Source organism: Oncorhynchus gorbuscha, linkage group LG09, assembly GCF_021184085.1.
Source record: "Oncorhynchus gorbuscha isolate QuinsamMale2020 ecotype Even-year linkage group LG09, OgorEven_v1.0, whole genome shotgun sequence".
NCBI lineage: Eukaryota > Metazoa > Chordata > Actinopteri > Salmoniformes > Salmonidae > Oncorhynchus > Oncorhynchus gorbuscha.
This window is the reverse complement of record NC_060181.1, coordinates 72526056-72539260: the sequence shown is the minus strand read 5'-3', so window position 1 is coordinate 72539260 and position 13205 is coordinate 72526056. Positions and strand designations below refer to the sequence as shown.

The 13205-nt window shown below is 46.5% G+C and overlaps 1 protein-coding gene across 1 annotated transcript in view; it reads left to right on the top strand.

Annotated features, from left to right (window-relative positions):
- Positions 1-3531, top strand: part of LOC124044029 (zinc finger protein 385B-like) — a 199738-nt gene extending 196207 nt beyond the window's left edge. The window contains 3 exon segments of the mRNA XM_046363340.1: positions 543-727; positions 930-1031; positions 1283-3531. Of these exon segments, the coding sequence (XP_046219296.1) occupies positions 543-727; positions 930-1031; positions 1283-1507 (512 nt within the window). The 3' untranslated portion in view covers positions 1508-3531.
- Positions 3532-13205: the final 9674 nt, after the last annotated feature.

The window sequence follows — 13205 nt, the reverse complement described above, 5'->3', positions numbered from 1 at the left end:
ACAAAAAAAACATCATTGCTTTGAAAGCAGAAGGGCACAATATGTCAGATGTTTGTTATGTAAGCTAACATTGACATGTACGTTGTTATGTAGTTATAGCGAGGTCAGAAAAAAAAACAGTTGGAACTCAAGCTGACCAATATGAATTTTGGATCTGAAAACAAAAGCTGGTTTACTTTTAATCCTAACCAATTAGATGTTGTTCTTTTTATGTTTTACTTATGGTTATTTTCACTGCTCAATGTACTAAATTATGTTTTACTTATGGTTATTTTCACTGCTCAATGTACTAAATTATGTTTTACTTATGGTTATTTTCACTGCTCAATGTACTAAATTATGTTTTACTTATGGTTATTTTCACTGCTCAATGTACTAAATTATGTTTTACTTATGGTTATTTTCACTGCTCAATGTACTAAATTATGTTTTACTTATGGTTATTTTCACTGCTCAATGTACTAAATTATGTTTTACTTATGGTTATTTTCACTGCTCAATGTACTAAATTATGTTTTTGACATTTATTTTGTCCCCTGAAGGTTCCAAGCACAAAACTATGCTTGAGGCGAGAAACGGAGCCGGTCCAATTAAGGCCTATCCCAGACCAGGCTCGAAGCTCAAAGTACAGGCCACCAACGTGCTAAAAGGTTCCGGACTACAGAACAAAACGTTCCATTGTGAGATCTGTGATGTCCACGTCAACTCAGAAATACAACTCAAACAGGTAGTCTCTCATGACAGGCATTTATATACCGTGCTTGTTGTCTTGTTACAGCTTGAAGGGACCTTACAAGCGTGTTAATATTGGCTCAAAATAATGTGTCCCAAATGGCACCCTTTAACCTTCCTAGTGTACTGCTTTTGACCAGGGCCCATGGGATTCAGCCATAGTAACATCACTGATTTTTGTTGTTATATTTTCTTAGCACATCTCCAGCAGAAGGCACAAGGACAGAGTAGCTGGGAAACCGATGAAGCCCAAATACAGCCCTTACAACAAACAACAACGCAGCTCCACAGTCCTGGCCGTATGTATCATCTATGTTCCTAATCAAAGCCTCGCAGGAACCGTTGCTTAGACTTCAGGGATTAATAGTTAATAAATTTATTGGCAGTTTCTTAAAACTGTTTAGGAATATTTATGCATCAGTGGGTTTAAAGACGCCTTCGTGCTCATGGAAAATAATAGCTTGTTTTTTTTGTAGCTAATCAATAAGAATAATTGCTTTATAAATAGATTTGCTCCCTCATTAAACCTTTGTCCTCTCCTCTCCTCAAGGCCAAGCTGGCTCTTCAGAAGGACCTGGTGAAGCCTATCTCCCCTGCTACGTTTCTCTCCAACCCCTTCTGCCCCACCACCCTCCCCTCCATCTCCCTGCATCCGCGGCCCAACGCCTCCATCTTTCAGACTGCCGGCCTGCCAGGCTGCATGCCCTCCTTCCTCCGGGCTGCTCCAGGGCCAGTCCGGCCCACCACCGGCTCTATCCTCTTCACCCCATATTGATTCCTGGGTTTTGACACAGGGGTCGTGTTCAGTAGGCAGGGAATGGAAGAAAATGGACAGAGCCTGAGTGCAATGGGGAGGAAACTGAGCAAAACGGTGAGGTACTATCTGAGCTCGTCCAATAAGAAATGCTTGTTTTTGTCTCCCATTGCGAAAATATTTTGCTATGGTGTACCCTAATGAACACGACCCAGTGTATCGGTAGAGAGGGCACCAGAGGCAACACGGAGGGAAACTGACATGAGCAGAGAACCAGGGGACCTCTGACGTTGTGGAGCAGTGAGTGCACTGCATACTGGATGATGTCCTATTACATACAATACCCACCCAATGCACTGAACTGAGAGGACTACTGCACTGCGAAGCTTCAACAAACAACAGTGTATTTAATTGATTGAACTTTTCTCTGGCTGCGTGCGGTTCGTGAGGTTCAGTGGGCCCGCTAAGACCACTGAGGGTCTAAGTATTGGATTCTTGTGGTATAATAAAGAGAATCAAACTGCTTCCTGAATGACTTGAATACCCATAGTCTTCCTATTCGATTAAATGAATGGACATTTGTAGCTGCGTGTGTTTGACAGTGTTTATCATAACAGCCCCCAGACAAAAGGACAGTCATACCTGATTCACACTATAGAGCCGACCTGAACCATACTGAGCTGGGCTTGAATATTTTCTTCTCACATGGTCCTTTCCAGCACGGTTCCAGCAACTAACAGTGGATGCATAACCAGACCCGAGCAGTATAGCTTGGATCTGCTTGGTCTGGCCCAGTAGTGTGAAATCAGTCAAATGTTTCAGTTGTTGCTTGATGTCAGTGACTGTAACACAGTAATGCAGTTTTGGTCTCTATTCTGTCTGTATTATGTAAGTCAATAAGCTGAATCTCTACACCACAACTCTTCTCATCATCAAACAGTCTGTGTTATTGGTTTTACTTTACTTCTGATGCAGCAACAGTAGATACAGTAGATAGCCATAGTAACAAATCATTTAGTGACAGTGTTCTCATTGCCCCCACTTCAGAGAGAGAAACCATTCTCTTGGTTTCTTAATAAGGGCCGAATCTTAACTTGAGATGCATTGATGTCAACAGGAGACTTCAAGTCTCTTCAAGAACATGCTAGTTAAGTGTGCAGAGCTCAAGTCAGGATTAGACCCTTACAGTACTTTGTTTCTGCAGTATATTATGTAATCATCGATCACTATTTTCTAAGAGGAAAGGTAGAATCTATTAGTGTTCATCATTTGTATCCAGGGATGAGGTTTGTTCCATTTCAAAACCGTGAATTCAGGAATTAAACTTCAGTTCATTTCAGTTTGCTGACTGAATTGACTGAATTGAAATTGAACTGATGTTAACCTGTTTGCATCACTCTGTTGTTTGGCAGGGTTACCATGGGCCTTTCATTTATATCTATGTAATATCCCTAGTTTTAAACGATGCTGCAATATGTTGTGGCTTTCTGATGCAATAATGTACATAGCATTGAATTGGTACAGTTTATTCTCTGTAGTGTATAATGTATTGTTTCCCTTTCCACGTTAAAATACTAGTTATGGAGAGCGACAGAGAGACAGACAGAGGTATTTCTATTTTTTAAGTTAAAGAAAACAACAATCCACCCGAACTTGAAACAATGATAGTTGTTTTCAAGATGGTGGGATGTCTTCTGAACCAATATAGGAGACTGTACATTGAAATTGAAATCTACCTTTTAAAATAAAGTAATATATTTGGATGATTTGCTTCCATATTGAAATTGTATTTTACACAAATGAAAAATAACTTTCAATTATTTAATTATGAATTTAATTTAGTTTATAAAGGAGACCTGACGAAGATATTGTCAATAAAAGGCATGTTGAAATGAAAGAGATATAAGATCCTCATATCGTCTTCTGCTCCCTGCCCTCTGCTCCCTGCTCCCTGCCCTCTGCTCCCTGCCCTCTGCTCCCTGCCCTCTGCTCCTTGCCCTCTGCTCCCTGCCCTCTGCTCCCTGCCCTCTGCTCCTGCCCTCTTCTCCCTGCCCTCTGCTCCCTGCTCCCTGCCCCTGCTCCCTGCCCTCTGCTCCCTGCCCTCTGCTCCCTGCTCTCTGCTCCTTTCCCCCTGCTCCTTTCCCTCTGCTCCTTTCCCTCTGCTCCCTGCCCTCTGCTCCTTTCCCTCTGCTCCCTGCTCTCTGCTCCTTTCCCTCTGCTCCTTTCCCTCTGCTCCCTGCCCTCTGCTCCCTGCCCTCTGCTCCCTGCTCTCTGCTCCTTTCCCTCTGCTCCTTTCCCTCTGCTCCCTGCCCTCTGCTCCCTGCCCTCTGCTCCCTGCCCTCTGCTCCCTGCCCTCTGCTCCTTTCCCTCTGCTCCTTTCCCTCTGCTCCCTGCCCTCTGCTCCCTGCCCTCTGCTCCTTTCCCTCTGCTCCTTTCCCTCTGCTCCCTGCCCTCTGCTCCTTTCCCTCTGCTCCCTGCCCTCTGCTCCCTGCCCTCTGCTCCCTGCCCTCTGCTCCCTGCTCTCTGCTCCTTTCCCTCTGCTCCTTTCCCTCTGCTCCCTGCCCTCTGCTCCCTGCCCTCTGCTCCCTGCCCTCTGCTCCTTTCCCTCTGCTCCTTTCCCTCTGCTCCCTGCCCTCTGCTCCCTGCCCTCTGCTCCTTTCCCTCTGCTCCTTTCCCTCTGCTCCCTGCCCTCTGCTCCCTGCCCTCTGCTCCCTGCCCTCTGCTCCTTTCCCTCTGCTCCTTTCCCTCTGCTCCCTGTCCTCTGCTCCTTTCCCTCTGCTCCCTGCCCTCTGCTCCCTTCCCTCTGCTCCCTGCCCTCTGCTCCCTGCCCTCTGCTCTCTGCTCCTTTCCCTCTGCTCCCTGCCATCTGCTCCTTTCCCTCTGCTCCCTGCCCTCTGCTCCCTGCCCTCTGCTCTCTGCTCTTTTCCCTCTGCTCCCTGCCCTCTGCTCTCTGCTCTTTTCCCTCTGCTCCCTGCCCTCTGCTCCCTGCCCTCTGCTCTCTGCTCTTTTCCCTCTGCTCCCTGCCCTCTGCTCCCTGCCCTCTGCTCTCTGCTCTTTTCCCTCTGCTCCCTGCCCTCTGCTCCCTGCCCTCTGCTCCTTTCCCTCTGCTCCCTGCCCTCTGCTCCTTTCCCTCTGCTCCCTGCCCTCTGCTCCCTGCCCTCTGCTCCTTTCCCTCTGCTCCCTGCCCTCTGCTCCCTGACCTCTGCTCCCTGCCCTCTGCTCTCTGCTCTTTTCCCTCTGCTCCCTGCCCTCTGCTCCCTGCCCTCTGCTCCCTGCTCTCTGCTCTTTTCCCTCTGCTCCCTGCCCTCTGCTCCCTGCCCTCTGCTCTCTGCTCTTTTCCCTCTGCTCCCTGCCCTCTGCTCCCTGCCCTCTGCTCCCTGCTCTCTGCTCTTTTCCCTCTGCTCCCTGCCCTCTGCTCCCTGCTCTCTGCTCTCTGCTCTTTTCCCTCTGCTCCCTGCCCTCTGCTCCCTGCCCTCTGCTCTCTGCTCTTTTCCCTCTGCTCCCTGCCCTCTGCTCCCTGCTCTCTGTAAACATGTACAGTATTTATTTTCAGATGATTTTCTATGATGTGATTGAGGCATAAATTAAGTTTTATTTGATATATGTGGTTGTATTATCATTTGTTGGTTTGTTAAACATTTTGTTTGTCCTATTAAATACCCAAACGTATCACTTATATTGAGTTATTGATGAATCTTTTGTAGGACTAATAACTTAATCAATCTATATGTTTCAGATATTTGTAAACGTTTATAAAAGCATTACTCTCAATTGTAAAACACATTTTGAGGGAAGACTGATTACTCAGTTAGTCGACGTTTAAGGCATTATGAAAGGTTTATAGAATAAAGCACAACTCTTAATCATTTACATTAATTATATACAATTTAGGTTTTTATATCATGCCCTATTCATACAATTTTAATGATTATATTACATAGATATTGAAGTTAATATTCAGAATATGAAGTTATCTAATCTGGACCATATTGTTCACTATGCCAGAGGCAGCATACAGTATGTCCAGCTATATTAAATTTGCCTATGTTACGAATAACTATGAGTGGTGGATGTACTGGTTGAAGGCTCCATCAGCCTCTGCTGACCACCGCAGACGCACCGGTCCCCCCTTCAGCAGTGAGGTAATGGGCGCCGCTACTTGACCAAAACCCCGGATAAACCTCCGGTAGTAATTGGCAAACCCTAAAAACCGCTGCACCTCCTTTACCGTGGTCGGAGTCGGCCAATTACGCACGGCGTTAACGCGGTCACACTCCATCATCATCCCCGAGCTGGAAATGCGATAACCCAGGAAGGAAACGGCTGGTTTGGAGAATACACATTTCTCAGCCTTGACGTATAGGTCATGCTCCAGCAGTCGCCAAAGAACCCTGCGCACCAAGGAAACATGCGCGGCACATGTGGTAGAATAAATCAAGATGTCATCAATATAGACTACCACACCCGGACGTCCTCCCGGAGACTAGACCAATAATGGTCCATCAGGGCCCTGTCATTCCACCCAGCACCAGCAGCTAGGGTTCTAAACTCCAACGCGAAGTCCTGCGCGCTCCTCATCTCCTGTCTGAGGTGGAACAGTCGCTCACACGCCGCTTTACCCTCTGGTGGATGATCGAACACAGCTCGGAAACGGCGGGTGAACTCCAGGTAGTTGTCCCGAGCCGAGTCTGGACTGTTCCAGACCGCGTTAGCCCAGTCCAGGGCTTTGCCCGTTAAACAGGAGACGAGGAGGCTCACACTCTCCTCACCCGAGGGAGCCGGACGCACGGTAGCCAGGTAGAGCTCTAGCTGGAGCAAAAATCCCTGGCACCCAGCCGCTGCTCCATCGTACTCCCTCGGGGGGAAAGACGCAGTGCGCTGGACCCAGAGGACGACGTAGGTGGAGTAGGTGGTGTAGGTGGTGTCGGCAGTGGGAGAGCTGAGATAGATGTCGGTAGACCACTCCTCTCCCATCGTTCCATCCTCTCCATCATCTGGTCCATCGCGGTACCAATCCGATGGAGAACAGCTGTGTAGTGATGGACACGCTCCTCCATAGTGGGGAGAGGGGTGGTCGCTGCTCCTGCTGACTCCATTTCTTCGGTGCGGGCTTCTGTTACGAATAACTATGAGTGGTGGAGGGAATCAGGCGCAGAGAGCAGGGTTCTGTTGTTTATCAAATTTATTACACCGGTGCAACCGAAATGATCACGCCAACACACAGGGCGTATAAGTTGCCAGTCCAAAACAACAGGACAAAATAGACCAGAGAATAAAGATACGAAAACAAATCACACCATCAAACACAGAGTAACAATAAACAAGCCCGCACAAATACCCAGCGGGCCTAGTGCCCTTAAATACCCTACAAACAAACCCTAATACAAAACAGGTGTACCCAATTAACCACTAACCAACACAAACGGAAAAGGAATCGATGGCAGCTAAATAGGCCGGTGACGACGACCGCCGAGCCCCGACCGAACAGGAAGAGGCACCCTCTTCAGCGAGGTTCGTGACAGGCGCGGGGCGATCCGGGTGGAGGCGGTGGAAATCCCTCAAGAGGGAAGGATCTAAAATGTCCCTCCCCGGTACCCAGCACCTCTCCTCCGGACCGTACCCCTCCCAGTCCACGAGGTACTGCAGACCCCACACCCGGCGTCTCAAGTCCAGAATAGCTCGTACTGTGTACGCCGGGGACCCCTCGATGTCCAGAGGGGGTGGAGGGACCTCCGGTACCTCATTGTCTTGTAGGGGACCAGCTACCACCGGCCTGAGGAGAGACACATGAAACGAGGGGTTAATGCGAAAATAAGAGGGAAGTTGCAATCTATAACACACCTCGTTTATCCTCCTCAGGACTTTAAATGGCCCCACACATTGCGGCCCCAGCTTCCGGCAGGACAGGCGGAGGGGCAGGTTTCGGGTCGAGAGCCAGACCCTGTCCCCTGGTGCAAACACGGGGGCCTCACTGCGGTGGAGGTCAGCGTTTCTCTTCTGCCGTTCACTGGCCTGCCTGAGAGAATCCTGGACTGCCCGCCAGGTCTCTCTAGAGCGCTGTACCCACTCCTCCACCGCAGGAGCCTCGGTCTGACTCTGATGCCACGGAGCCAGGACCGGCTGGTAGCCCAGTACGCATTTGAATGGTGACATATTCGTGGACGAATGCCGAAGAGAGTTCTGGGCCAATTCTGCCCACGGGACGTACCTCGCCCATTCTCCTGGCCGGTCCTGGCAATACGACCTCAGAAACCTACCCACTTCCTGGTTTACTCTCTCCACCTGCCCATTACTTTCGGGGTGATAACCAGAGGTAAGGCTGACCGAGATCCCCAGACGCTCCATAAACGCCTTCCAAACCCGGGACGTGAACTGGGGACCCCGATCGGAGACTATATCCTCTGGAACCCCATAGTGCCGGAAGACGTAGGTAAATAGAGCCTCTGCAGTCTGTAGGGCCGTAGGAAGACCAGGCAATGGGAGGAGACGGCAGGACTTAGAGAACCGATCCACAACGACCAGAACGGTAGTGTTCCCCTGAGATGGGGGAAGATCAGTAAGGAAATCTACCGAGAGATGGGACCATGGCCGTTGTGGAACCGGGAGGGGCTGTAACTTCCCTCTAGGAAGGTACCTAGGAGCCTTACTCTGGGTGCATACCGAACAGGAGGAGACATAGAGCCTCACATCCCTAGCTAAAGTGGGCCACCAGTATTTCCCCCTAAGACCCCGCACTGTCCTATCTATCCCCGGATGACCCGCAGACGGTAGTGTGTGAGCCCACCGAATCAATTTATCATGGACACCAAGCGGTACGTAACTTCGACCAGTTGGACACTGTATAGGTGCAGGTTCAACCCTCAACGCCCGCTCGATGTCCGCGTCCACCTCCCATACCACTGGGGCCACCAGCTGAGAGGCTGGAAGGATAGGAGTGGGTTCGATGGACCGGTCCTCGGTGTCATAGAGACGGGACAGCGCGTCGGCCTTAGTGTTGAGGGAACCTGGTCTGTAAGAGATCGTAAATCTAAAACGTGTAAAGAACATGGCCCACCTAGCCTGACGTGGATTCAGTCTCCTCGCTTCTCGAATATACTCCAGATTACGGTGGTCAGTCCAGATGAGAAAAGGGTGTTTAGCCCCCTCTAGCCAGTGTCTCCACACCTTCAGGGCCTTTACCATAGCTAGTAACTCCCGATCCCCCACTTCATAGTTCCGCTCCGCCGGACCCAGCTTCTTAGAAAAGAAAGCTCAGGGACGGAGCTTCAGTGGCGTGCCCGAGCGCTGAGACAGCACGGCTCCAACCCCAGCCTCAGACGCATCCACCTCCACTATGAATGCTAACGAAGGGTCCGGATGCGCCAACACGGGAGCTCCGGTGAACAGTACCCCATTTAATGGATCCACAATCTATAGGTAAGGCTGAACAGTGAAATATAAGAATGCGGAAGTTTCCATTTCCATTTAACGGATTGTTACTTTTTTTGTTAAATTAACTCATTATTGTCTTTTGTTGAATTTATATAAAAACCCTCCATCCTTGTTTAGCATTATCTAGTCCAAATATGGCATGATTCCACTATTTGTAATCATTTGCATCTCCTTCAATAAGGGGCTTTTATTTTGAAGGTGAAGTGCAAATTCCGCTATAGTGGATAATGGTTTTTGCTATGAGAATTGATACTCCACTACCCTTCCATTTCCTCAGTGATGTCTGTATCAGACTGTCATTCTGGTATGTTTATATAAGTTATAATAAGTACAAATATGTCATGAGTTCATTTAGGACTACCAAGGACAGCTGCAACATGACACTGATGAATAAGCCTGGTCTTATTACATGGCTTTAGCTCACATATGACACAGGGTAAGTATAACGATAACTGATTGATGGCTAACCCATCCTTGGCTCTGAGGGAAAGGAGAAAGAAAGTGCATTTAAAATGACAGACTGCTCTATGAGCGACCTGTCTTCTATTATGTAATTATAGAAAGATGTCATACATCAAGTATCAATTCCATATAAGGTGTTTTCTGGTACTTAACACACATGTTGTCAGGTGATGATTTGTAACCGACACAGTAGGGATTTACGACATGATGACAAAGCTTCAGAGTATCAATGTCAAGATCATCAGATACTAGCCTACGTACATTATTCTAGTTGACACTTCATATCCAATCAACATCATTTCACCATTATTCTTCCACTATTCTTTATCTTATTACCATGTGGGTTGGCATAGTAAACAGAAGTTACTCATTCAATGAAACCTGTGCTTGTGGTGGAATGAGGAGGACAGACAGAATGTATTCGAGCTTTTCTTGTTGAATTAAGATAATAATTGTATGACTCGCATGGGTGCCAAATTGAAACAAACACCATTCGATTCTGTCACTTCCTTTGTCCTTTTGTCTGTGCCAGTAATACCAGGTCAACCGTATCAAATGTGACATAGTCAACACTGCTTCCATAAATACCCGCAGACACCCAGCGCCTCTGAAGTAATGCCTCGGGAACATTATCGACCATAGAACCCAGTCATCCCGATGCCAGACGTGAGTGTATGAGAGCTGGAAATCTTGCAGTCATCGACGACATAGGGTTTTCATCTGCCAAATTAATACTGTTGATATCTTCGAAATCACACACACACACACACACACACACACACACACACACACACACACACACACACACACACACACACACACACACACACACACACACACACACACACACACACACACACACACACACACACACACACACACACACACACACACACACACACACACACACACAAATAAAAACACAAGACTAATAAGAGTCCACTTGTACTTGAACTGTCCCTGGGTAGATTGGATAGAGATCCCTATAACTGTAATTATGATACATGTACTGTATAGGGAATGTGGCTACATTATCAAAACATGCAAGGTGTCATTACATAATGTTTGCTCAACACTGCATATTTAGTCACTTCTCCCAATACAGCGATATATAATTCTAGCTTTCTGCTCAGTGTTGAAAATGTTGTATAAAGCCTAGTTTGCTTGGCAGATATTACTCATATGAGTTGAGCCTACTGCCTCATCTGTCACGACTTCTGCCGAAGTCGGGTCATCTCCTTGTTCGGGCGGCACAAGGAGGTCGGCGTCGCCGGTCTACTAGCCATCGTCGATCCACTTTTCATTTTCCATTTGTTTTGTCTTGTTTTTCCTCACACCTGGTTTCAATTCCCTCATTCATTTGTTGTGTATTTAACCCTCTGTTCCCCCCATGTCTTTGTGTGGGATTGTTTATTGTAGTGCTTGTGCACGTTCCCCGTAAGCACACAACGGGTTATTTTTGTGTCTATTTATCTTGTTGTTCTGGATGACGTTGGTTTTTGCTTAATAAATCTCCAGTTATTACCCAGTTCTGCTCTCCTGCGCCTGACTTCTCTGCCGCTAATTACGCACCCCGCTACATCATCTGAGATAACTAAGTAACTACAAATCAAATCAAATTTATTTGTCACATATATATGGTTAGCAGATGTTAATGCGAGTGTATCGAAATGCTTGTGCTTCTAGTTCCGACAATGCAGTAATAACCAACGAGTAATCTAACCTAACAATTACAAAACTACTACCTTATACACACAAGTGTAAAGGGATAAAGAATATGTATATAAAGATATATGAATGAGTGATGGTACAGAACGGCATAGGCAAGATGCAGTAGATGGTATCGAGTACAGTACAGTATATAGGCCGTCTCGTTGTTGTTGGTAATCAAGCCTACCACTGCAGTGTCGTCCGCAAACTTGATGATTGAGTTGGAGGTGTGTATGGCCACGCAGTCGTGGGTAAACAGGGAGTACAGGAGAGGGCTCAGAACGCACCCTTGTGGGGCCCCAGTCTTGAGGATCAGCGGGGTGGAGATGTTGTTACCTACCCTCACCACCTGGGGGCGGCCCGTAAGGAAGTCCAGTACCCAGTTGCACAGGGCGGGGTCGAGACCCAGGGTCTCGAGCTTGATGACTAGTTGGTGTTAAATGCTGAGCAGTAGTCGATGAACAGAATTCTCACATAGGTATTCCTCTTGTCCAGATGGGTTAGGGTAGTGTGCAGTGTGGTTGAGATTGCGTCGTCTGTGGAACTATTTGGAGTGGGTCTAAGGTGTCAGGTAGGGTGGAGGTGATATGGTCCTTGACTAGTCTCTCAAAGCACTCAAAGCACTTCATGATGACGGAAGTGGGTGCTATTTAGTCTGTCTGGGAGCAAGACATCCTGGTCCACGACGGGGCTGGTTTTCTTTTTGTAATCCGTGATTGACTGTAGACCCTGCCACATACCTCTTGTGTCTGAGGCATTTGAATTGTGACTCAACTTTGTCTCTATACTGAAGCTTAGCTTGTTTGATTGTCTTGCGGAGGGAATAGCTACACTGTTTGTATTCGGTCATGTTTCCGGTCACCTTGCCCTGGTTAAAATATGGGCTTTCAGTTTCACACGAATGCTGCCATCAATGCACGGTTTCTGGTTTGGGAATGTTTTAATCTTTGCTATGGGAACGACATGGTCAATGCACTTTCTAATGAACTCGCTCACTGAATCAGCGTATTCGTCAATGTTGTTGTTGGAAGCAATGTAGAACATATCCTCCTCTGTCTGATCTCAATTCTCAAACCCAACACACCTCCACGTTTAACATTCTGAGACTCTGAAACGACGTCAGGTTTAGCTAAACATACAGCTCACATAACTCCATGTTACATTCCATCTGTTTGGTCGACACAGGGGATTGACAGCAAGTATCTACAGAACACATCCAAACAACCATAGGAGACTGCCAGAGGAACAATAGTCACAGTGGGCCTTGTCGCTTCATCTCATCATTGCCATTTATACAAACTAGTCTCTCTATCAAATGTAGTCAAAAATCAGTAAGTCTTATTTTATACACTGCCCTTCATATCAAAATGAATATGTCATGATATAGATGTGTAGATGTAGTATTTAAAGCACTAATACTGCTTTTGTAAGTTAGGTAATATATATAATATAATAATATATGCCAAGATAATAATATATGCCAATATATAATATAAAAATACACAACAAGATACTTCAGTGAACAAATCTATATGTCTGCCCTGAATAAGATCTGCAACGGCTGCTGAATTACTGCATGTGAGCAGGGAACATTTTGTCACAGCTTTTAATAGAAATTGGACAGGCAGAGACATCTAGTGGTTCTTCTTAGACACATTCACTCTTAATGAGTAAGAGTATTACCATAGAAAACACATATAACATTGAATTGATTTAAATTAAGGGACCATATGCCAAGAATCAATATTGTTGGGACAAAGTTTGATTGTTGGGAATTGGGAGGACTTTTTCAAAACATACATTTCCATTATGTATCAGAGGAAAACACTTGTCTCTGTGTTTCTTATTTTCAATCAGTTGCATCTGAAAGACGAATACACAATTACACATTAATGAATGTATTTATTATTATGTAGTAATTATTATTACTGTTTATTAGAGATAAAACAATCTATTAATCACGATCTATAAATCACTATATAAATAGAGGCAAACTTTGCTCACCCACTGGTGATAGAACTTAATTGATAGCCATCTGCTTTAGGAAGGGTTGTAGCTGCAGTTTATAACTATTTACAGTTGAAGTCGAAAGTTTACATACACTTAGGTTGGAGTC